General features: G+C 40.0%; 1 protein-coding gene across 1 annotated transcript in view; it reads left to right on the top strand.

Moving 5' to 3' along the window:
- LOC139144386 (probable serine/threonine-protein kinase pats1) overlaps positions 1–24,637 on the top strand; it is a 35,249-nt gene that overhangs the window by 6,746 nt on the left and 3,866 nt on the right. Inside the window, exons 3-4 of the mRNA XM_070715088.1 lie at positions 18,078–18,180; positions 18,606–18,751. Coding sequence (XP_070571189.1) covers positions 18,078–18,180; positions 18,606–18,751 — 249 coding nt within the window. The remainder of the gene's footprint in view (positions 1–18,077; positions 18,181–18,605; positions 18,752–24,637) is intronic.

Raw genomic sequence — 24,637 nt, 5'->3', positions numbered from 1 at the left:
TTTCTCTCTTCTTTTTGATACTCCCGTTTTTCCTTGTATTACATCAATAACGACGCCAGGTATAGGAGTTAAGGCTAACAGTACTGGAACTGTCGGAATTGCTGCTATTACAGCAGAACTTACAAGAATTCCTTTAGTAATATTAAGAGCCATATCAATTCGACCCATTAATTTATAACTTCGTCGATATGCAGCGCTAGTTCTTTCTATGTAATCAGCCAATTGTTCAACGCTTTCAACAACTGAGATGTGCATTTTTTTTACTGTATATGTAAGGGATGATAAAAAATAATTGTAGTAATATAGAAATACAATATGGCAGAAGGAGGAGAAGATATACCACTCCAGGATTTCGATGATGCAAATTTAAATGACGATGATGCTACTGCTGAAACATCTTTTATTGGCGATAATGTCCTTGCAGAAGCTGATACTTTCCAGGCCGGCTCAAGCGACAGACCCGCAGGTGAGTCGTTGATTAGACAGAGAGGAGAAATTACAGATATAACGGCTAACCAAATACTTAGATAGTAATAGGATTACTGATATGGATAAACGAAGATTAATGCGTACGAATGCTAGTATTAGGGATGGAGAGCTGTATTATCGAGACGCCAGGCTGACATCAAATAAAGGCAAGAAGTATTTAATGCCCTCCTCAATAAAAGGTAAGGGAGCTGCAGAATTTAAAAAAGATATATTAGGAATAGATCCAGATTTTGTATCAGAATTGACTGATAATGAAGCGAAAATGTTACTGAAAAGGCCAGCCGATAAACTGAAACCATACGACATTGGACGACTCAGAGATAGAATAACAGATTTACGAGAAAATTTTAGCGATAATGCCGATGAAATACGTACTATCGAAAATAAAATCGAAAAATGGAATAATGAAAACCTGAGTATAGAGCTATTAATGATGAATTAAGGATTGCAAATATGCGTCTTGGTGAACTTAACAATGAAAAAAAGAAAATAACGCTAGAGAAAAAAGAAGTTGAAAAACAGTTAAAGGATCCTGAAACGAGCACCCAAGGAAAAGAAAAAGCCGAGAAACTACTAGCTGAACTAATAACAAGAGAAGCTAAAATTGTTGATCGAATTGAATACGAACATGATAAGATCAGTGAGGCACGTGAAAGTCTGGCTACGACTAGGTCTCTTCGTGATGTAATTTCCGATCCAGAATTGTCACTCAGGCTGAAGCTGACAGAGTTATTTAAACGAAATGGTATTACAATTGCTGCAATACTGACTGCCCTTGGAATGACAATATCAACAATTGCCCTGGCTGTGACTAGAGGAGGAGGGGGAGGAGGGGGAGCAGGGGGAGGAGGAGCAAACGCAGGAGGTTCAGGTCCGCCCAAAGTATATACAAAAGCGAAAGAAATTGTAAAGCAATTTGGCGAATGGTTAAAAACATTGGCCGCAAAAAGTGCTGCTGCAATACCCGGTCTAATCGGTTCCCTCGTCAGTTTTCTATTAAAAACAGCAGGATCGGTGGTCGGATTTGTCGGAGAACAGCTATGGATATTTTTGACTGGATTAACATTAGTCATTATAAATAAAATTATGTATTAATATATGACACCCCTACGGCATCAACATGTTTGGTGAAAAGAATATTGCAAAGTTTCTTTCTAAAAATAAAGACCTGTTTGGTTTCTCCGTCGAATTGGAATGGTGCAAACTCCGACGAGTAAATCGACATATACTTCGAGCAAATCCAGGTGTCCGACTCAAAGATGATAATCTATATCATAACATATTAGCTTTCGTGAAGGAATGTCAAAAGACTAACTTCTTTAAGCGACTAGAATTCATAGCTGTATTCCAGGATACTGAGGATGACCAAGAGGCTCATCATCTCCAAGAATATTGGGTCCTTCGATTGATTCGCGACACAGGCAATCGATTTATCTTTCAGGCAGACGGAAATATTTATGTAAAGATGTGATTTTTTCTTCTAAGTTATTATATACACGAAGTGAAATGTAAGATGTGATTTATTTTCTTTTTTTCTTCTACTATATACATTACACGAAAATGGGGTACGATAGAACATTATTACCGAATTTCACCAACCGAATACCGAATGGAACGAAGTCAGAAAGAACTCATCACGTGATTGCTCATAATCCAAGTGAGGCAGATCCAGGCCAGACACTTATCATACGATGTCCGAAGTTAGAAAGCGGAGTACTCTTAGTTCCAGATACTTTCAACCTGGTTTTTGATCTCGAAGTAATGGGAGATGAAAATAACCGAGTAGTACAAAATGTTGCAAAAAATTTGGTGGAGCGTATGAAACTCACATTTGAGGGTCAGACACTTTTCGATTTGAATAAATATAACCTTATTGAATGTTATCGCGATCTCTTCAAACATAAAAAGGAGAGATCGAACATGACACTGTACGGAATTCAGAACGAAAATCTAAGAAAATTAAGAAGCGGTTCGACCGATGGAGATGCCACCGTCATGGGCGATAAGTTACTTTTCGACACATATAAAACAAAATATGCTATTCGTCTCACTCACCCCCTCATAACAGGCCATGGAGTTGCATATCCATCAGCGTTAGGGAGTCATATTGAATGGGAAATTACGCTTGCACCCATCTTACAATTACTTATCGCTTATAATAATATTTTACAGCCAATTATAAATTAAAAAACATTCAAATGGAATACGAAACAATTTCTGACCCCGAACTCGCGAGGTCAACTGCTGGTTATTACAACGGTGGAAAAAGTTACCTTTACGAGCATATACATTATTTTAGAACAATCCCATTCAAAGAATCGGACACGGTTATCAATGAAAATATAAATGTACCACGACGTAGCATTAGAGGTATCGCTATACTCTTCACTAAAAATCAGTATCATGCAGAACTGAACAGTGAATTTTTCTTTAACCCCTACATTGAATCTGTGTCTGTATCAATCGAAGGCATTGCAAATAAAGTGTACGCTCAGAAGATGATACCAAGACAATTTTGGCGAGAGGTGCGACGGTATTTTGCTGAAGATAAAGATTGGTGTGAAATTGATATAGATGAGGTCGATTATTTGAAGAATAAATTTTGTCTGTTTATCGATCTGCGTAGCTTTAAAGATATTGAGTTTCATGGAAATGGTTTAAAAGTAATGAACACAAAGGACGGAATTCAACTTGAAATTCTGAAGAAAGACACCTCAATTAAGGTTGGCGATGACGCTCACGATGTCAATATATTTGCTCACATTTATGTTATCAGTGATGCCCTGGTCTCTATTGAAAATAGTAGATTAAAGTCTTTACAATTTTAAACCCGTCGTCATTCCTATCGGCCATGTTTCTGCCAGCCATTCGCCCGTGTCTGGATTATATAACTGCACACGTTTGATATCATTTGGTGCCATCATGATTTTACTACGCTTTTCACTACGGATTTCTCCAGCCTTTTTCCGTACAAACTGTACAAACTGTGCCGGCTCGGGCTTATTCCCAGTTTCAAATAGATCTTTATAATCTTCAAAGTTCAAATGTTTTCTAACACAAACATCTTTCACCCCTTTATTTTTTTCGTCTCCGAAGTTGGAGTTCGAAAAGCATACACTTTCGAGCGTATGCCGACAAAATCAAGAATAGGTTCACCATTCAACTCATCTTTAAATTTACCTATCACTTTTTTATTAATCTTCGGAAAGTTGGGGGCGGAGCTCATCCCACTAGTATCATATATAGACTTCTCACCATTCTTTTCACATCTTCTCGGACTATATCATTGAAAGTGCTGACGCGTGAGCCGTCCGGGGAGGCGTTCGGGATCGGCACACTGTAAACAAAACTGTCAGTATCCATGTAGGCTAATCGTATTCCAGGGAACTTGACCCGAAAGTAATTGTAATGCGTCTCATACATAAGCAGCTTAGAAAGTTCCAGTACTGCGGCGCCGATGAAAACTGGTTTTAATATCTATGCTCATCCGTTTTCAGTTCCAGTAGGGCACTGTCGCAGGAATCACCATCCTCTTCGGAAGTTATGAAAGTTATATGTTTCATCTTTGGATTATACTTCTGAATCTTTTTACGTCCACTATCCGTGCCGTTCCAGTCCGAAACAAATTTAAAGTCTCTGTACTTTCGAACATCTTCTATTGTCTTACCGAACATTGCATTATTCATCAGCTTATAGAAATTCTTTTCGAAATCTGTCCTCCCTTTGTCCTCATTTTAGTGTTAAAGTCGATATATTTCGCGAGACATGGAGCTTCATCGAAAGCAAGCACCCGATAAATCTTTTTCAATCTCATTCCCATCCGAAGATAGAATTCCAGCAACTTGTAGTGTAAGACATAGGACTCTCTATCCATCACACTTGTAATCAGTCGACCGCCCTGCCTCGGAAATTCATAGTGATGCGGTGCTAATGGCAAATCGCTGTGTTCTTCATGTAATTCGGCTGGGTATTCTAAGTCTACTTCTAGAAAACTTGGTGGAAAGGTGGCGCCAGGTCCCCACGCTCCGCCAGCTCCACCGTCTCGGGCCCCCGCTCCGCCTCGGCCCCCTTCTTCCCATTCCTCCCACTCTTCCATCGTCATCCAATGAAGTCCGCCCGTAGGCATTGCCTGACTCATTGCCCAGCCGTAGAGATTGTTTGCATCGAGATATTTTATTTCGGTCACCGGCTTCTCTGGATCGTAACTAACGTAAGTATTCCCGCCGGCGGGGCCAGCGTAAGCAGGATGATTTGTCTGTAAATAATGAATATTACACTGGCTGATGCCGCCTCGAATTCCCCGTTGTACGAAAGTCATCTGCTCAGCATCTTGAATGAGTTTAAACTTATTACCCGTGTAAAGTAACATAGCATCCCATGTCAAGCCAGGCGCTGACATATAGTGGGCTGGATCTAACTTGTACGCTTCTAAACATGTGTCACGGAAATTTTCGAATATATTAGCAAGAAGGAGAACATCCGTCTCACAATAGAATTCCATATAATCACGAATCGTCTTACATCCAACTTCGTCCCATACTCTCAATGCATGTTCGTAATCGGACTCTGAAATCCCCTCTTCCGTCAATTCGCTATAAAATTCCCCCCTCTCCGGGAGCTCACCCTCTTCTAATCTGTCAACCGAGTCTAAATATTCGTAGGGGAAGAAACCTTTCGCCCTTTGAATGTCCGGGTACGTAAGTGGTACTGCCGTCCATCCGTGGTCCGGCACAGTTTTTGCCAACTTCGCCAATGACCCCATCATCAGCTGAGCACTGTCCATAAACTTTATAGAAAAGAAACGTCTCTTTATCTCCCTCTTCCCATCAACAACAATTGAGGCGTGAAAAATAAATGTTTTCGAGAGACCCATAATTCCTCCATTGCTCGTCTTAGCTATGATTTTAGGCTCTGGTCCCCCTCCGGCGTCGATTTCATGTAATTCTTTCAAAATAAAAGAACCATCGTATCCCTTGAGGTTGTGAAAGTAGATAGGAATGGTTCTCGACGGCCGGCATCCTTCGCAATAGAAGGTCGCCTCCTCCTTCACTACTCGGTATCCTGCCGGCTCTCCACATGCAATACAGACTGGATCACATCCGTCGCGCCGGTAATTAGAAGGATCCCTCATCGGTATTATTTTCCAATAATACGATTTAGAATAATACTCGACCCGTTCTTTCATATCCTTTAGAAAGTCTGTAACACAGGAGAGACCTGTGAATGTTCTTTTACCATAAACAGTGGGTCGGCCTCGTTCTGAAGAGGTCCGCGATCCTCCCCACCCCGTTCCACCATAACATACGAAAGACAAATTGGAATGTGTCGGCCGGTCCCCTTCTCAATAATTGCCTCAGTATCTGCATAGACGACGTAGGGAGAAGGAACCTTCTTCGATGTCCTTCAAATTGACACACTTCCTTAGGAAAATCTGGCTGGGCAGTGTCTGTTCCACAGTATACCTGATGTTTTTCTAATTCTTCTGTTGACTTAAAACCTCTTTTACAAACCATACAAATACACTTCCGTCTGCGCTCATTCTTTCGATTAGTACGAGAATTACGAAGGCGATTTTCCGCAGTAATTGGTACGAAGTGAGAACGGCCGCCGTCTTCGCCAACTATCAGTAAGATATTTGCTATTTGATTCCTATCACCTTCGGAACGGGCTTCACCTTCCCCTATCGGAACGGTTCCGTCAGGGGCTCCGCCAGGGGCACTATATAACACAGTTATGTCGGACGGGGGAGCGGGATCATTTTCGTAGATCTGAAATACTTGAAGTTTGATGCCTGGATTTTGCTGCTCGAAGCGCCTGAATACAGTCAGATCGGCGGGCGTAGGAAAGGGAATACCTTCCCAACAGTAGTCAGCAATAAATGGGGCGTACGTATTCCATTTTCTCCTTACCTGACCACCTCTCTTTTCACGAAACTCGGGGTCGGCCAACTTTAAACTTGCTACGATGGCGTATTGAAAACAGTTCTCGCTGCCCGAAGGTAGCACCAGATCGCTCACACAATGCTTATTTTTTAACCATCCGGGAAGTTGGACTCGTTCCGTTCCCGTAGGAGCCCCAGCCCCGAGTAAAACTTCTACTAGAATTACTTCAAAATTAAGTATCTCCTCGAGAACGAGACCAGAACCCTCAACATTTTCAATTGTATCAAGCATACGATCGTAGCGATCTATTAATTGTTGCCCCACATCCAATCCCGATCCTCTTACATCTTTTGTGTATGTATCATTTAATTTAACATACAATGAACGCGATTGTGTATTACCAGTTTTCGGATCCGATAATTTGACTTCCATTTCGGTATAAACAGAGTACATCTTTCGTTCCGCCCCTTTGGCCCCTTTGACCATACCTTCAATATCCACCAGCTCCCCGATATCCTTGACTCGCTTGACTTCAGGAAATTCTTTTCGTAAAACTGCTCCCTTGAATGCTGTATGTAATTGACGGGACATAATAATCTTTATGATATATACTATCCTAAAAATTTTTAAAATGAAAAATAATTATTCTATGATAGGTCATCAAAATCCACTATAATATTTTTGTCAGCATTTATTTGTTTATATATCTCACCTAATCTTTCTAAGTCGACTAGTTCTTCCACATCTTGAATTTCTGGTTTATTAGGCGCAGCACAAAATATTAATCTCTCAACAGTGAAAGAAAGGCACGCTTACTTAATCGCGGTTTAAATGCTAAGAATTCTATCTTACTACCTTTTCGGATATTACGAGGTACAATAGCAGGATTTTCTCGGACTGGTAGTAACGGACTCACTGTTTTAAAACCGCAGTCAATTTCTTGAACCATATCAATACATGTAGCGAAATCGCCTCTTTTAAACTGAAATTTAAAATACGCCACGCCCTGTGTCTCGCTCCCTCGCTTCTGATACACTTTAGATGGATTGTAAAATCTGGTAGTATTCTTGGAGTGAGCAGCCAGGCTTGCAGCATAACTTTTAGCAGTGCTTGCATCGAAACTTTCACCTAGGGTACGGAATACTATTAAATCGTAAACTTTTGAAGACTCGGTTGCCAACGGACACACACCCCATCGCATGTAGCTGGATCTCCTCCCGAACCGTACTTAGGTCCGATGTTGAAAACTACTTCTAGCTCACTGTCTACGTATATGAAAGGATCTACATATTCACCAAATACTAATTGCCTCCATCATCAATTTTGATGTTTTCTCCGGTTTCAAGTATTTTTATTGCATCTGAAATAGAAAGGATTGTCATTGTCTTATAGTATATATCTTAATAAAAAAAAAAAAAATTAAAAATTTCTATGATATAGTATCCCAAAATGTCATACATATTCATAAATGGACCAACTGGAAGTGGTAAGAGTTACGATGCAGTAAATTTGGCGGAGGGACCGGAGGTGTATCACGTACCAGAATTTGACACTAGTTTTTCCAGCAACATTGCTGACTTTTATAATGGGCGTGTCACCCCCGTTTCGATTGCTGATTTTCAGAATCAGTTTATAGAACATACTCTTAGTTTACAATGTCAGGCTGGGAGGGCCTCTCCTTCGGAACGCTACATTATTTGTGACTCTTCCATAATTCAACATCTAACTTTTTCTAGAATCCGGGGTGTTTCCACGGAGTCGGAAGAAAAAAAGATTGTTTCTAGAGCATTTGACCATTTGCATAGTTTCATTATCATATTCAAAGATATGCCTTGGGATTATTGCAGGCGGAATGTGTTGACTCGAGCCAGGTCGTACGAAATAACCGGTACCGCCTTAGAAGAATTAGAAGAGATTCACAATAAGTTCAAAAAAGTTTTCTTAGAAATTTGCCACGACTACAGGCTTCCATGTTTGGTAATTCATCAATCTCTTACGCCTGAAGTTCTCAAGAATATACTTAATCCAACAATTGATACCGAGACAGTCGGACCAGTAGATTTTCCACAAGCTTTTGACTTTGGAATTGCATGGACCGGCGGCAGCCAGGGATTTTTAATAGACGGTTTCGAGGAGGAGGAACTTGAAAAAGCTTACTTTCCACCTGGTCAAGAACAACTAGAACAACCTCGAGTCTCACTCGAGAACCTACACAAACTTCTTAATGCTTGTGAAACAGTGTGTGCTTATAATGCTCCGTTTGACTTACGAGCACTTGATATGATGAAAAGGGTGGACTTTGGAGTTACTTGTCTATGGTTCATGTCAGTTGTGTACATTATACTTCAGCCAGAACTTATCGATAAAGCTGAACAAGGAGGATTGGAAAGAACGGACCGTGGCAACATGAGAAGTCGCTTTGAAGATCTTGCAAACTTAATATGTTCAGGAACTGAGGTACCACCTCATCCACATACGGCCAAAAAGATGCAGTAAGTGAACATTACTTACGACAGTACATGATAAATACTTGGCCAGGTGGTTGGAAGAATAATGGTAAGCTGTCACTTTCAGCTTTCAAGAAATTAAGACTTTTTCCATGGTACTTACTGAATAACTTTCGTAAATACTTACGTTAGTACTTACGTTAGTACTTGACAAGAACCAGCACAGGAACTTACGAAGTACTTACGAAGTTCTAATAACATTTTCCTCGGCTCCCAACTATTGAAACTTTCTGGATAACCGCGCCATTTTATCAGATAATATTTCTTTCCTCTAATTTTTTTCGTCTTCAAAATTCGTTCTACTCTGTACAGCTCGTCGCGTTCTGAAGGTGCGCTCTGAAGTTCATCAGAATAGAAAGTGCCGAGTATTTCCTCTCCATTCAGATCTTTTATTTTGTAAACTGGTGGTGTTCCCAAGCCAGCTGCGTACACAACTTTTGAAACTACGAAAATCTCCTCTGTCCAATTGGGCAAATATCCTTTCTTAAAAGTGGTCTTGTATTTTGTAATTCGGACACGTTCTCCCGGCTTGAATTCAGGGTTGGCTCCCCGGCTGCCAACTCAGGACCGAATAGTGTATAAAATGCCTGCCAATCGTTCTCCTCTGTTACGTCCCTGGGTTTCATTTTGATACTTCCGTGAACGGTGTTATTGTAATTCTCAAGAAGTTCTGGTAGAATAGAAAGCCATTCTCGTGTCTGTCTGTATGTAAAGTATTTCCACATCATCGTCTTAAGAGTCCGATTAAAACGTTCAACGACGCTAGCTTTTTTGTCACTGTAGGTGTGAGAACCAATGAATTCCCGCCTCCTGGAGCCACCCCTGCATTTTTTGGTTTGTAAATTCCCGCCCCTCATCTGTCTGAAGTTTGTCGGGCCTTCTCCCGGATTTCTTAATCACGTCTTGTAGCGCCTGTAACGTATCATCAGCTGTTTTGACTGTATCGGCCTGGCCCATGCGTATTTACTGAGCACATCGATTACTGTTAGCATGTATCGAATGTTACGGTTCTCTTTTGCGAATGGGGGAGGGAATTCCACGAGGTCAGCCTGCCAAAACTCGTCCACCGATGTTACAAAAACGCGCCGGCCCCTTCGGAACGCGCCACGAGTACGAGGGACCGGTTTATGTAGATTATAAGTTAGCTGAGTTTTTAACCAGTCCTTCACCTCTTCTTAGTGACGTGGAGTCCGCTGGCCCGTGCTGCGTCATACACTTTTGTCACCTCCAACCCCCATTTCGGGTTGTAATTAATTCTCTAAGAGTGCCTTCCGCGATGTTTTGTCACTTTTCGGCTTCTCAGCTTCCATAATTTGCTATATTTATACGAAAAATTTTATGTCGTACGGATGCCGTAAATGAAATACTAGTTTACTGAATGGCTACTTTTCAATTGTCTGACCAGGTCCGTGCCTCCCGTTCTGACACCTCCATTCCATATTCTTTAATAATAGTCTTGTTATCTGTCTTGCTCAGTGTGTAAAAAAGTACTAACATCTGTATGTTTTCCCTAAATGGTTTACTAATACTAGTATATTGCTGAGTCAGAACCCAGACAGATAGTCCGTCGTGTCTTGCGCTGAAACCAGTTTGACTAAAACGTCACTGCGCTTCTTCATATCTTTGGACGCAGCGCAGTCGTCGAGGATTATTAAAGTGTTCGTGCCAGCCCATTCTTTATGCACAAAGGCTAGTGTATCATCCACAGCATCGAGTCCGACCGGAAACACAAACACGTGGTCATCGGTGAAAATGAATCTTTTATTATACGTTTTATTGTTCATGAATGTCGGACAAATGAAAACTATATATTCAATTTTCCTAGGTACGGACCGGTGAGGAGATCCATTACATATTCCGTTTTGCCAGAATTTGTCGGTCCAGTTACAATCATGTTGAATGGTACAGTTGCATACATCGGATCTATATACTGTACATTAATGTAATGAATATTGCTAAAGATAACAAACCAATTTTACCATATTCATGAATAGGGTCTGCGCCGGTCACTGCTGCTGCCCGTTCCGAAGCGTTCCGAAGGGCCTTCGGGGACCGAGTCGTGTCATTGTGAGGTGGTGGTCCTCCGGGCTCGTCCTGCCACTTCACAGGATCCCCCCCCTCCTCCCCTCCTTCCATCTCGTGTATAGCACTTTCTCGAACTTCCGTGTTTATATCACCATTCACCCCGAACACCATAGATTCTGTTGCGTATTGCAATTCATTATTATAACCTGAGATTGCCGGGCCTGAAAGAATAACCATCTTAGACGGCAAGAGAAGTAAATTGGGTGAGACTGCCATATCAAGTTTGACACCAGTATTCATTATTGTGTCTTGATATCGCCGATAACTGATTACTTTGTCGGTATTACGAATTTCATCTTCGAGGAGAACACCGAATTCTTTTCGGACTTGCTGTGCACTGCCAGTATCACCCACTATGGTACTACGAATATTTGCTTGTGCGCCAAGTATGCAATATACGTAGGCTTCAAGACTTTCGTTGAGGCGAGCTAGACCGGCCTTTGTTAGTCCCGAGTCTCCCTTCAGAGGGACGAAACTATTGTATTGACCCTCCGATCCATCATTTCGGAAGAAATAATAGTGCGGTCGGTCTTTGTCGGACAGTACATGTTTTTTCTTTCCAAAAATGGTATGTGTATAGAAAACGCCTCCGTCGGCGGAGAGGAAAAAGTCATGACCGTTGTATATCGCTTTTGGCTGTCGAACAGGCCCACGATTAGTGTAATATTCATATCCATAACCAAGACCTTTATTTTGACCTTTTCGATATCGAAAGTCGGACTTCGTTGGACTTATATTTCCAAATTCAGTACATAGAAGTTCATATTGGACGAGATTGTACGGATTGTCGCCCGCTTTGAAGGTGGGGGTATCGTCTGGAAGTGCAACGCCCATTTCGTGAAGGATACGACGTATTGTAAAATATACATGGAAACGGCAGAATGATCGTATTTGTGGTGGAAATTTCTTATCAAAGAGATGGGCGAATGATATACCGCAACCAGTAGTGCTGCACCATACGGCGAAATTTAATTGCTGGTCCCAGTATTTCATGTTTGGACTGCCCAACCAGACATTACTTTCTTTAGCTGTTCGATGAGTGATTACGTTATCTTTAAATATATCCCGTGGATGAAAAGTAAATTTTTCTGTCGGCGTTACATATATTTCTAAGTCCATGAGAATAGGTTTTATTCCCCCGTCCGTTTGGAAGGGGGGGTATCAGCATGCTGTACTGTCGGTATGCTCGTCTTATTCAATTGAAAAGCAACTGGGAATAGGTCTGTACTCATTATTCGTGTTTCTATATACAGATAGATTTAAATGGAGGAGAATTTTCCATACTTCGGAATCCCTGTCGGAATCATTCTAACATTCCAGACCATGTTAATATTATATTTCGGATTCAGGTTTAAACGAATTTTTTATTTTTTACTAAGAATAGATAACATATTGCAAACAATGGAGAATTTAATAAAGTCATCGGCAGCGGCAAATACGCGTTCCGAAGGGTCTTCGGTGCCTTCAGACGCTCGATCCATAATAGAGACGAAACGTGAAAAAATACTGTGTGTCATCGCAAGTGGTCAAAGCAAGTTATTTTTTGGTAAGGAGATTTCAGTTGCTGATGTAGAAAAATGGGAGATGAAACGGTGAATAAAGCATTTAAAGTCTATGAAGCGAAATACAGTTCTCTTATAAGTGATACCATCACTCAAAGTTTCATAGATCTAGGAGCCCGTGCAATAAGTCAGGTAGTTCCAATCGATGATCGAGATAACTATGCCACTGATCTTAAAAAGGATTTTATTCTAAACAGTGAAATAAAACGATTATCAGGACGGATAGCCTACACATGTGGACCCCTGATTGCTCTAATTTCCACCGGTTTAATTACGGGTAAACATTTAAATTTTAAAAAAATCGGGTTTAATATAGTACCTGAAATAAATGGATTCAACTTCGCCGACTCAGCAAACGGCTCCGCCAGGGACTCCGTCAGAAGCCCCGCCGACGGAGCCCACACCGCAAACGACGACCTTCCCGATTCCGACACAGCGCAACATAGAGAAAGTGACGTTACCGCCGAAGCATCCAGGGAGAGTTGCTGCGGGCAAGAAATTAGCGGAATGGAACAGGCAAAACAAGGAGAAGAAACGCCAAGCAATGAAGGGGGAGGGAGGGGAGGGGAGTGATGCGGTAGCGACAAACTGTATAAGCCTACCGCCTACAATGAAAGAACAGTGTGATAGCTCACGCGATAGCTCACGCTGGTATAATAAATGTTATCTTGTTTTAGGAATTGTGGGAGTTTCATTGACTGCATTAGGACTATATTGGGGGCGTGCTCGGCATACCCCCTGTCCCGTTAATCGATCGAGTCCAGATCGGAAAGATCCTCCACAGAAAGCGAAAAAAACAGAGCACGTAGCAGCTCCATCCGGAACAGTTCCGACGGGGGTTCCGAGGGGAGGGGAGGGGGAGGGGGGTGTTCCCAGCTCCTCTACATTGTATGAGATGGATTAACTCCCCATATTTTTTATTTTTATTTTTTATTTTATATACTAGTCAGCAATCATGGATATTAAAACAGTTGTAAACACAATGTACGATGGTATTGTAATCGCAGGACTTGCGATGGGATATCTTATGATCTCCAGCAAATTTCTGAAAATTGATATGGGCGATCCAAGTCGTCCAAATTTGACTCGCTTGGCAAAATTAGGTGGTGCGACTGCTGCCGCGGTTGCGACCAAAGATCTCCTTGAACAGAAAAATATTATTCCTGCAGAACCTTATACTTCGTAATAATAATATTCATCGAACATTTATACTTAGTAATATATACAGCGCACAACAATGATCATTTGGATTGAAAGCCAAACAGGTGAACAAGTCACTGTTAATTTTTACCCTTGCATTGACACGACGCAGTTTACGAAGATAAGACTGCTAGAGTGTGGACTATATAATTCATGGCATAACATAACATCGACGAATAATGTAATAAAATATCAAGAAGGTGACCAACGAAGAAGACTAAATCAATACGTCCAGGTAACTACAATATCGATACGTTAAACAAAGCAATCGGGTTGAAGCAAAAAATTAATTTTGAAAAACATCTGCCGACAAACCACGTTCTTCTAACTTTGGCTAAAGATGTTAAAGTGTATTTCAATGCCACAGGTAGCTTTGCCAACGTAGTTGGTTTTTCAGATAAACCTGAGGACAACCCAGTTATAAAAAGTACTATTAGTCCGAAGAAAGTGGATTTCTTAACAGTCACTAAATATATAGTTCATTCAGATGTAGTCGATGTTACTGGAAATTATGTTTCATTTGGTTCGGGTGCCTCCGGAGGATACATACAGGGGAAAGTATCGAACTGTTTACAAATACTTCCCATCCGGGATACGAGAGAAATAAGTGAAAAGGTTACTTACGATTTTAAAAACGGAGCAATTTCTATGCCATTGAGAAAAGGGGGAGATTACATGAATTCAATGCGTATCTGGATAACGGATCAGGATGGGAACATGATCGATTTCAATAACTGGCCAATTAGCTTTTGTATTGAATTGCTGTAGTAGTCCCGAAGCGGGCCCCTACCGGTGCGTTCCGAAGGAACCCTATCGGAAGATAAACCATCCCACGACCAATCCTCCAGCAATATAGATCATCTCATATTTCTTTTGCTCAGGACTGGGTTGATAATAATCTGAGAATTGCGCTAACGCTTGCGCTGGACTTGACGTAGAGTTGCTTTGCACCGCTTCTGCTTCTTCCAGGATTTCTGCATCTGTATCTCTTAATTCTGCCGCAGCATGTGCGTCCTTTGCTTGATTTTCTCTTTCCCAGTCAGCCTGTAGTAATCTTTTTTCTGACCAGACGTTGCGATCATGTTCAAATTTTTCTAATGCTTTATCATGTCTAATTTTCTCTTCAATAAGAGCCTCACCATTCCCCGAAAGCTTTTGTCCGATAATATTTCCACCTGTGAATGCCGTTGCATTTAATACAGCACCGAGAACTGTCATTCCTATAGCTGAAGCCATGATTGTGTATTGTATATTACAAGGTATTATTTTAATTTTCACTGTATATAGGTCCCTACGGAGTATGTCTGATCCAAGTGGCTTCGGTCTAGGTACAATTCGTATGCAAAATCTTGAGCTTGAAGATCTGAGTGATGTTAAAGTTAACAATAATACTAAAATGGCTGCTAATCATAATAAGGATTACGTCCTTCGTTATAAAGACCGCGAAAAATATTTCGTTTTAGCCAATGCCGCGGCGCCACCCCACGAACATGCTGTAGAATTTTCCGAACTTAAAGACATTGATGAAACTGTAATTGACGCCACAAAGGCTTCGAATGATTCTACTCCTTTTGCTCTGACATGGGATTCGGCTAGTCAGAAATTCATGCCTTATAATGTGCCGCGTAACATCTTAGATATATTGGGTAGTGAAATTGCAGGAGGTGTTGCTGAACACCAGGAACTCCGAATGTGATTTATTTTGATAGCAATGTAAACAAATATAAATTGTTAGATTTTCGTAGTTGGCTTACTCCTACAAATCCATACATTGCACTTCTTGGTATACCAATTCATCTTAAAATTAGTCCTCTTAATACAATAATGAAGGCAGATAATACACTAAGAAGGTGGATAAACGAGGGGGAGAATTATTGCTCGTATACAGCTAGCGGAGTTCCAGTTAGATTATTTTGGGACACAACTTTAAAGAAACTGGGTCTTAAAAGTGTCGGTGATGAGGCAGCTGAATTAACTTTACAGACAGTAAATCAACAGATGACAGACAATATGAAAATACTTCAACATGGTACAGTTCTCATTAGATGTGTAAAGTTAGCTACTGGAGATGAATTTGACGATTTGGTTGGATATTATGCTATGAAAACAGATAACAGAACAACTTGTGATATTATCATAAGTATTGATAAAGATCGGGGAGGGGAAATGAGTATTGAATGTTTTGTTGGTGGGAATAGAGTAGAATCCCCCGACTTAGGAACTACATTTGTACGTAGAGATAAAAGAGTGAACACTTTAGATATCAGTACCATTCATCTGAAACGACTCATTTTGTTTGAAGTAATGGTCTTCCGACATATTTTAAGTTCAGAGGAAATTACTAAAATTTTATCTATCAGGTGAACAAGTTCGTACCGATAGGAACTTCGTGTTCAACATCAGCTAGACTCCGCGACCGGTCGGACTGACAACGGGGGTAAAAAAACCTTTTATAGGCTAGTTTGATGGTGATGACTCACACGGAATTTCCCGTACATGTATAAACATGTTGTGTGTGACTCAGAAGGGAATTTCCCTGCTTAGTTCAGGACAATGCACTGCTGCGCATGCGTGAGTTCGTATATAGGTCAGGGTTATACTTTAGTTACATGGATGGTTAATTTTTCCTTCGCTTCATGTAGATAAATGAATAAAATGGGTGTAAAAATTCTTACTTCATCCCAGTTGTCCACGCTTACTCTACTACTAATGAAAAATAGTAAATCAAGTAATCGACCTAGTCGACCTAGGGAGTATATACTCGATACGTTTTTCATAGAGTATGTGGAAATGGGCAACTATATCATATTGCAGAGGAACTATGGCAGGTCGACCTGTCCCAATTTCAGTCAAGAGGTGCAGAGTGGCGCTGCTTCAGGGTTCGATTTGACCGACAAAGGAATTGATTTCCACAACGGTCCGTGTTTTTCGTTAGATGTTAAGACGCCATAAGTTTATGGGTGTATTACTTCTTGAAATTTGCTGATGTAAGTATTCTTTCAGAGTGACAATGACAGTAAGGTTACAAAAGACTGCACAGTTTTATCATTATGATACAGCCGTAACATTGTACCTCTGAGCTTTTGAAGTCAATTCATTGCTAACAGTCCTCGGGATGATAGGCAGTTAAAGCCCCTGTAGCTGTAACTCTTGAATTTGTGGACCTGAAAAAGGTTTTCTATTTTTTCTGGTTACCTTTTAATTCTACAAATTTAAACGATATAGTCTTTTACAACTGAAAAATTGGAGAAGTATATTTAAATTTTAATTGCTATTTTGATTTCGCCATTTTTAAAATGGTAATATCATACAAAGAAAACAAGGTATATGATGTCCCAGTGGAAAACACCCAGCAATATGCATTATATTGGACTACTCTGTAGTTTCTGTGAAAATTCCGATGCATATGTGCACAACGTACAGTGTTGTTGCTTTATTTGCATGAGGGCGCCATTTTACGGCTGGGCAAACGTTTATTATTTATCTTACTCAAAATGGCACATGCAGTCCGAGTGACCAGTTTATTATACTTGTATAAACACCCTTCAATGAGTACATTCCCACGAACTTGGTTTAGTTTGGAAGTAAAATCACAAAATAAAGCTAAAATAAACAGCCATTGGCCTTTAACTCAGTTGACTTGGTTAAACATAAAATACACAAAAATGATACTGCTTTAAAGTGGGACATATTGAAATATAAAGATAACAAGAATTCTTAGACACTATGCCGACGTAAACTACAAACCCTGTCTCCGGGGCAGCCAGAATTGATGCTATCGTTTCTTCACAAATTCGTCACGTGTCCTGTTCATGTCCACGTTCTAGTCTAACGCGTGGTTTAGAATGCGTCTGTATTTCGTAGCTTAGGGCGCCGATGACAACAGGTCAACTTCGAAATTCCGCAAATCATTTGACTTCAAATTAAATGTTTTTCGAGAAATTCATAACGTTTCTGTCGATCTCGTGAGATGCGCACACTATTCCAATGTCACATATTTACTGATGATATTCATAATGTTTGAATTATGTTGTTAGCAGACAATGCCAACTAAACAGGGATTGTTTTACTTTGGTGCACCTTTCCGCAGCAAAATCAAGCACTATATATGTACGTCCTAATTTTTAATATTTGAAAGAATATCTTATTCAGTCTGATTTGAAAGATTACTATTAAAGGTAAATAGTATAATAACTGTGACAGTCTATGCAATTCATCACGAACACTTATCGTAAGTATTGAAAGATGTACATTCGCATTAATGTAGTATCTCTCTCTCTCTCTCTCTCTCTTCTCTCTCTCTCTCTCTCTCTCTCTCTCTCTCTCTCTCTCTCGCATACACACACTCACAGGTGTTCCTTTCAAGTCGGGTTATCTACATTCTTGTAACTGATCTAACCAAGTCTCTGGATGATACTTTGCCTGTCGATGATGTTCACAACTGGAAAATAAAGGGTCAGTAACGTCACAGGAAACACTTCAAACTTCATTGATTGTCCTTCTAGAGGTCATTGTGTCAGATTGACATTTTCAGATTGTAATCCTTGCGAGCGAGAAATGTTAGTATATATGAATGAAGAATGCAATACTAACGTATTTCGGAAGCTGTTTTAAGGGGGTTTGGATAATCTTGCTGCTGTTCTACTTTTTCGCTCATGAACGTTCAGCGCCATGTATAATTCGTACGTCTCAAAATATTTAATGATCAGCCTGGGGCGTGACTTTATCCTCAATTTGCGTAGAATGGCTTATTGCATATAGGTGAGTTCATAACCAAGCAATGATAGTTCCCTCATAAAATCAATCTGTGTTTACTATGATTGATTCTGATTGCTCACTTAAAATGTCAGTTATTTTTCGACTTCACTCATGTCCTGCAGAATTTCTTACGTTTTGGATGAATTCAATACACACGCATGCAAGCCCAGGACCGGGTATCCGTCTGAAGCAATTAGATGGAAGTTATAAGATGGCAACTGAACCACCCGTTATCATTTTAGGAACTAAGAAAGACCTCATACGAAAGGTAAAGTTGGATATGCTACACATGGGTGACGTTCAGTGATGTTTTGAGCATATAATTTTTATCAACAGACCGTTGATTAAATATGCCACTTACCAATTTCACTATAGTTAGCTTTTAAATTTTAGATGTAAACGAATATTAAAGTTTGCTCCAGAAAAATATCATAATTTTACGATTTTTCTGCCTAATGATACAATGAACGTGCGGACGTTATCAAGAAAGTGTGATACGCATTAAAAAAGAGGAAACGGACAAAAGATCCGAAAAATCTCAAGCTTAAAATGTATGTACGAAGGAACTTCAAATCAGAATACAATAGGCGCAATTTATATGCTTACGTATGTAAAATAATTGCTGTTGCCAAATGGGACTATGCCATATTATGCGTTAATGTCCGGGACAGACACTTTGTTATTTTCTTTTTTAAACATATCGATTATTTAAATTGGCGATGATCAGTCTTCAATGCAGGAAAATTGCCGGTCCTTTAGTTGTCTAGCATTCTTGTAAATATCAATTCCAGGTTTGCAGTTGCCATCGCAGTCAGTGTGCGAAACTCACGCAAAATCTCTACTGGCCAATCGGGCCAGCAATTTTAAAAAATCACTGGTCCTGATGGAAATCAACTGGTCCGATCATTAGGTCAAATCAAAATATGATGGAGATTTTTTACCCGCGTTCAGTATAGGGGCCAAGAACATGCGATTTAAAAAATCAAAAATCACTCATTTAAAATCCTAAAATCAAACTGATTTTTCTGCCTTTTAATTCTTTTATTCTTTTTTAATTCTTCAAATGAAGATGACGATCAAAACCAAAAGTTGGGACAACTGATCTCAGTGTTAAAAAAACATGAATTCAGTGAAAGGTTAAGCACCAACACATAAAACGTTTTCATTTCCTAAAATAGCCTTTCAAAACAAATATTTCTACATTGAGAAAAAGAGCACAAGCATGGGCTTGAAATATGTCGCAACACGGAAATTCTAAGAATCCAGAACTCCGATCAGGGATGGATAAGTTTTGGCAGCACAAACACCGGATCACACACAAATGGATTCAATACAAAACATCGGCGATTTTGAGACTCTTTATAGTAAACGATACTAGGCAATTCTAGAATGACTTGCCTTGCCTCTCGATACGGATCTGAGAAATCACAGATATTTACTCGATATTTATCGGCGATTGGGACCCTAATATCGTCACTCGTGTCTTGGGCGCGTCTGGTCTATGTAAAATCACCGATGTTTTTTCGGCGATTTCGGGACAAATGTCCAATAGGCCCCTATATATGTCGGAGATTTGCTACCTCACAGATTTTGCCAAGCCCGACTTCATGATTTCGGCTCGGTTCTAACTTCGATATTAGACGATGTTATACTTGTCAAATCGCGGACAAATAATCGATGTATATCTGGGAGATCACTACCTTACAGATTTGGTCCCGCGGTCTAGCCAAGCCCAACTTCCGTAGTCCGACTCTAACTCAAATTAAATTATAATAGACTTGTCTAAAACAGTGGGTAAATATCCAATATCGGAGATTTCACCATTTCACATATCTGACTATAGTTTTTGCCGAGGGTTTATGATCTGACCAAAACATTCTGATTTTGATACTGTTTTGTCTAGAACCTGTAAATATCCGATATCATATAAAAGTGCAATGTTGAAGTGCCTTCGAAATCCAGTTGACCTTTACATATGCAACACGGTCAATACGCTTAACTTTCACTCTTCTCTGACCATAACGAGATCTCTATCCTAACACATGCATAACAAATGGGAGCATATTGAATAGCGCCACTACTCTCGCGAGAAAACATGAGGTAAGGTTTTTCGCTTAGATGCAGTACCGATCAGTCTGTTCAGTTTTTATTTGCGAATTTCACGTTTTGCAAATCTCTCGTATCTTTGAAAAAATTTGTCAGGTATTTAGCTTAGCAAAACATTCTTGTAAACTTCTATGCATATAGAGAATGTTACTGGCACCCGTTTTTAGGAATAGCAGGACATCTTTCAAGAGTTACTGGCCTGGCATGAAAACTGCTGGCCATCGGGTTAGCGTGAATTGTTGCACTCTGAGACTCGCAGTTACGTCGAAGATTTGAACTCAACATATGCGATGCTTTCATGTTGGCATAATGTGACTTTGGTATTCATATTTGGCTGATAGTGAAGTAAATTAGTGTAAGGAGAAGCATGCTTTCGCCAAGTGATGGCCTTTCTATAGTTTTTGTCGTCAAATAGCTTTGAAAATAACTATTTTACTTGTGTTTGACAGGACGACAACAAGGTCTTTGGACCACCATGATTCGGGGGTTATGACAGGTATCGTTCCCTCCATCAAATGGTATAAAAGACCATGTCAAGTATATGCATTTTGCTTGGTTTTTGTTTTTTATAAAACCAATCCAAATTTATTACCTGTATGCCGTCGTAAACCAAATACCAATATTCGACTTCAGAAGACCACAATACTGCCCATGCTTCGAATGATCATTTTAAAAATGCAAGGTGTAACGATTTGAAAATACAATGCATTCCAAATCTCTCTTGCGTTTTGTTTTATCAAATTAAATCGATAATGACAATATCTTCTGGTCAGTCTACTGCAAACTGATAACACTGTAAAACAAGTCTTTTTAGCTAGTATCAATGTTAGCTAATTTAGCTAAGTGTTTAAATTTGCTAATTTAAGATGCCGCTAATTTATATTTTTCCCCATATTTAAGATGGTCAAGATGTCTTTTCAGCTAAATTTAAAACCCGCTGATTGCAATGAAAATCCAAAATCGCTAAAACACCATGCAAATAATTACAGTATTCTTTCCAATCAAATTTGAAATTCTAATTTTTTATGAAAATAATCAAATGAAATAAATACAAATCGATTGAAAAGCTTTACATCCGTTTTGTCACGTCTCCTCTTGGAAGTGATATATGGGGGATATGATATCCAATTGTATAAAACAAACAAAACTTAAAAGACATCTCAGGTACAATATACACCTGCGGAAGAAAGTAAACAACAGACAAAGCTGACTGCATGTACGGAGGCTCAAATCTCAACATTCATAAATCTTATGTCAGAGAAAAAGAGAGAAAAACAGACGCTTTCAAAAAATCATGTCGAGCTTACGATGTTCGTCTGAAATACATAAATAATTTTGTTGATATGCATTTTCTTGATAACATTTTATCTTCGATGACGCAGTTTCTGCTAGTATATCTAGTATCTGACAGAAAGTTAGCCAGCACAGTAACGCTAAATCTATTTTCTAACAATGATAACATATTTAATAGTAGGAGGATCAAACTGGTGATCACATGTATGTTGCAGTGACATGGGTTTGTCAGTGATAACCATATGGTATGATCTCGCACTATGCGTGTAATATTATATAGGGCTCAGCCCTTGGTGTCGCGCCAGGGGTTATTAAAGATTGGCAATGTTATTTGTATTGATTCATGATAAACTGTAATTGTTACTTCATAAACGTTTATATGACAACTACCGGTATGCCCAGTTTCCCTCTGATGAAAGCAGTTCACGTACGTACACGACGTCAAACCCTGCAGCAGGGCAGGTATAAATTTCTGTAGCGTGTAAAAAATTTGGACAAAGATTGGCAATTTTTACAATGATAACAGCCTATTGCGATAAACAAGGGACGTATTATGCAATCATTATCATTGCAATGGTAACCGCACTGCCCACCTTCCACTTGCAAGCTGAAAACTATAGCGTTCCGTCTAAAAACTGGCAATTTTTGAATCTAATTATTGACACAGGGGGCGCTCTTCTATAATTTAATCCCAGCATTCTTTGCGTATGCTCCCGTTCATATGCACGACAGTTTTCTCCCTTTATCTATATTAACGATATTTTGTATCATTGACAATGTGCATAATAACGTTTACTGGCTAATAAAAGAGGTATATTTTATAAAAGGCATGTTATATAATAGTAATTTGTTTCGTTTTTGTTTATTTACGAGTACTCAAAAAAAAAACATGGCGGCGCCGTGAAAGAAGGGTACACTTCCGGTTACTCGCATAGTAATTATGAATAAGCGCATGCGTAGTCAGTAAGCCGCTGGCGCGACTATTAACGCCACGATGCTGCCTTTAACCTCTAAAAATTGTATTGATTGCGTTGGTCTTCGCCGATGTGAGAGGTTACTACACAAGTAAGCTTACAACAATTGCGTTCACTCTGTTAAAGTTCAAGTACCATTTGGTGATTTGGAAATCTCGATAAAATAAGGAAGTGACATCCAGAAATGATCGACTCAAACACTATGAAACATATGATACAATCTCGGTTAGTACAGTGTACTGATTCCAATGTCTCCAGACATTACAGAGGTTAAGATTGCATCCGTAGCGAGAACGTAACGTACAGAGTGACTGCGCTTAACTTCCGCGTTCCGTACGCGTAACGTTCTGCACAGATTCGAATTAAAGTTTAAAGTCCCGCATAATTCAAAGTTAATTTTGCTTAAAATGAGCCATGCTATATGATTTTGCCATCCCTACTTTATCAAATTAATGCATCATTCAAAGGAAATGACGCGGTTAAATATTATAAAAATGCAATAAGCTTATGTTGCGTGATTGTGAAGTTGGCTGCCATTCGGGTCGTTTCGGAATTCGCCGTGTTGCCACCGGAATGACGTAAGTAGGCCTAATTGAACGTACGAGTGAGCGTGCTCACCACCGCCGCAGCGAATGCTTACCGCTGTGGCTTCAACATGGTAAGAAGTTCCGCTTATGGTGGCTTAAATAACCGCAGTCATTTGCCATTTTAGGATGCCGTATTAGCATTTGCCAAACTTACAAGAAAGGGTCGGAAAAGAGGCATTCAGACAACCGTTTTCTGTGGTGCACATTTTCGAGTGCCTCGCATGCCGGGTTTCTAGACGTTTCGGCACCAAGTCGTTTGGGCCTAAGACGTTTGGGCCTCCCAATTTCAGGCCCCAAGTCGTACGTTTGGCATCGCGACCAAAGACGTTTCGGCACCGCTCAAGGCTACCTTTGGGAACTAGTGCTGGAGCGTAATGTTACAAATCAAAGTATAATGTCAACTATTAAACATTCACGTACATGCTTTAATCATTGTGAGAACATCGGACGGTCCCTAAGAGACCGAAAGAAAAAACTTCATATCATTTTCAAATCTGTGACACAAGTTTATCGATAGCAATAGCCGCGTTTATAGCACAGCCGTGCCGTGGCCTTGTGACTTCGCGTCGAATACGCACGGTTCGAAAGCCAGATGTACGGTAAAGTAGAATTTAGTTCCAGGAGCAACTCCATCGATTATGTGATTGCAATGCCGTACCAGTACGACCATTGTCACCAGAAAGCGTTCGCGTGTATCATCATCAACTGTGGACAAGAGCGAGAACACCAGCAAGACTGGGACAGGTTGCCCAAAACATGTCGAAGGGATGCGGGGCCCGGAAAAGTATGGCCGTGTTTACATCCACCAAGACTGAACGCCGATTCATCTGCTTTACGAGAGTGATTGTAAATAAAAAATACAAGTACTACATCTAATGTATGTGTGACTCTATAATTTATAACGTTAGGAGATGGGGACACAATACAGTCGGTGAAACTGAATTTGAGCAAGTGTGCCCCAACCGTGAGACAGCTATAGACTTGTTTGTTGACGATGATGACGTACTCCCTTGTGGAAGTATAATTCATAACGCGCACCTCGATTTCGTCACAAAGTTTTCCGCTTTGATACCGTCGCATCACAAACTAACAGACTTTATCGTACGGAAAGCACATGAACTGATGCTTCACGGGGAGTCCAGTAAACTGTGACTCAAATACAACAAGAGATACTGGATCCTTTTAATACGGATC

Source organism: Ptychodera flava, chromosome 11, assembly GCF_041260155.1.
Source record: "Ptychodera flava strain L36383 chromosome 11, AS_Pfla_20210202, whole genome shotgun sequence".
Taxonomy (NCBI): domain Eukaryota; kingdom Metazoa; phylum Hemichordata; class Enteropneusta; family Ptychoderidae; genus Ptychodera; species Ptychodera flava.
The sequence above is the reverse complement of the archived record's forward strand: the minus strand, read 5'-3'. Positions and strand labels throughout refer to the sequence as shown.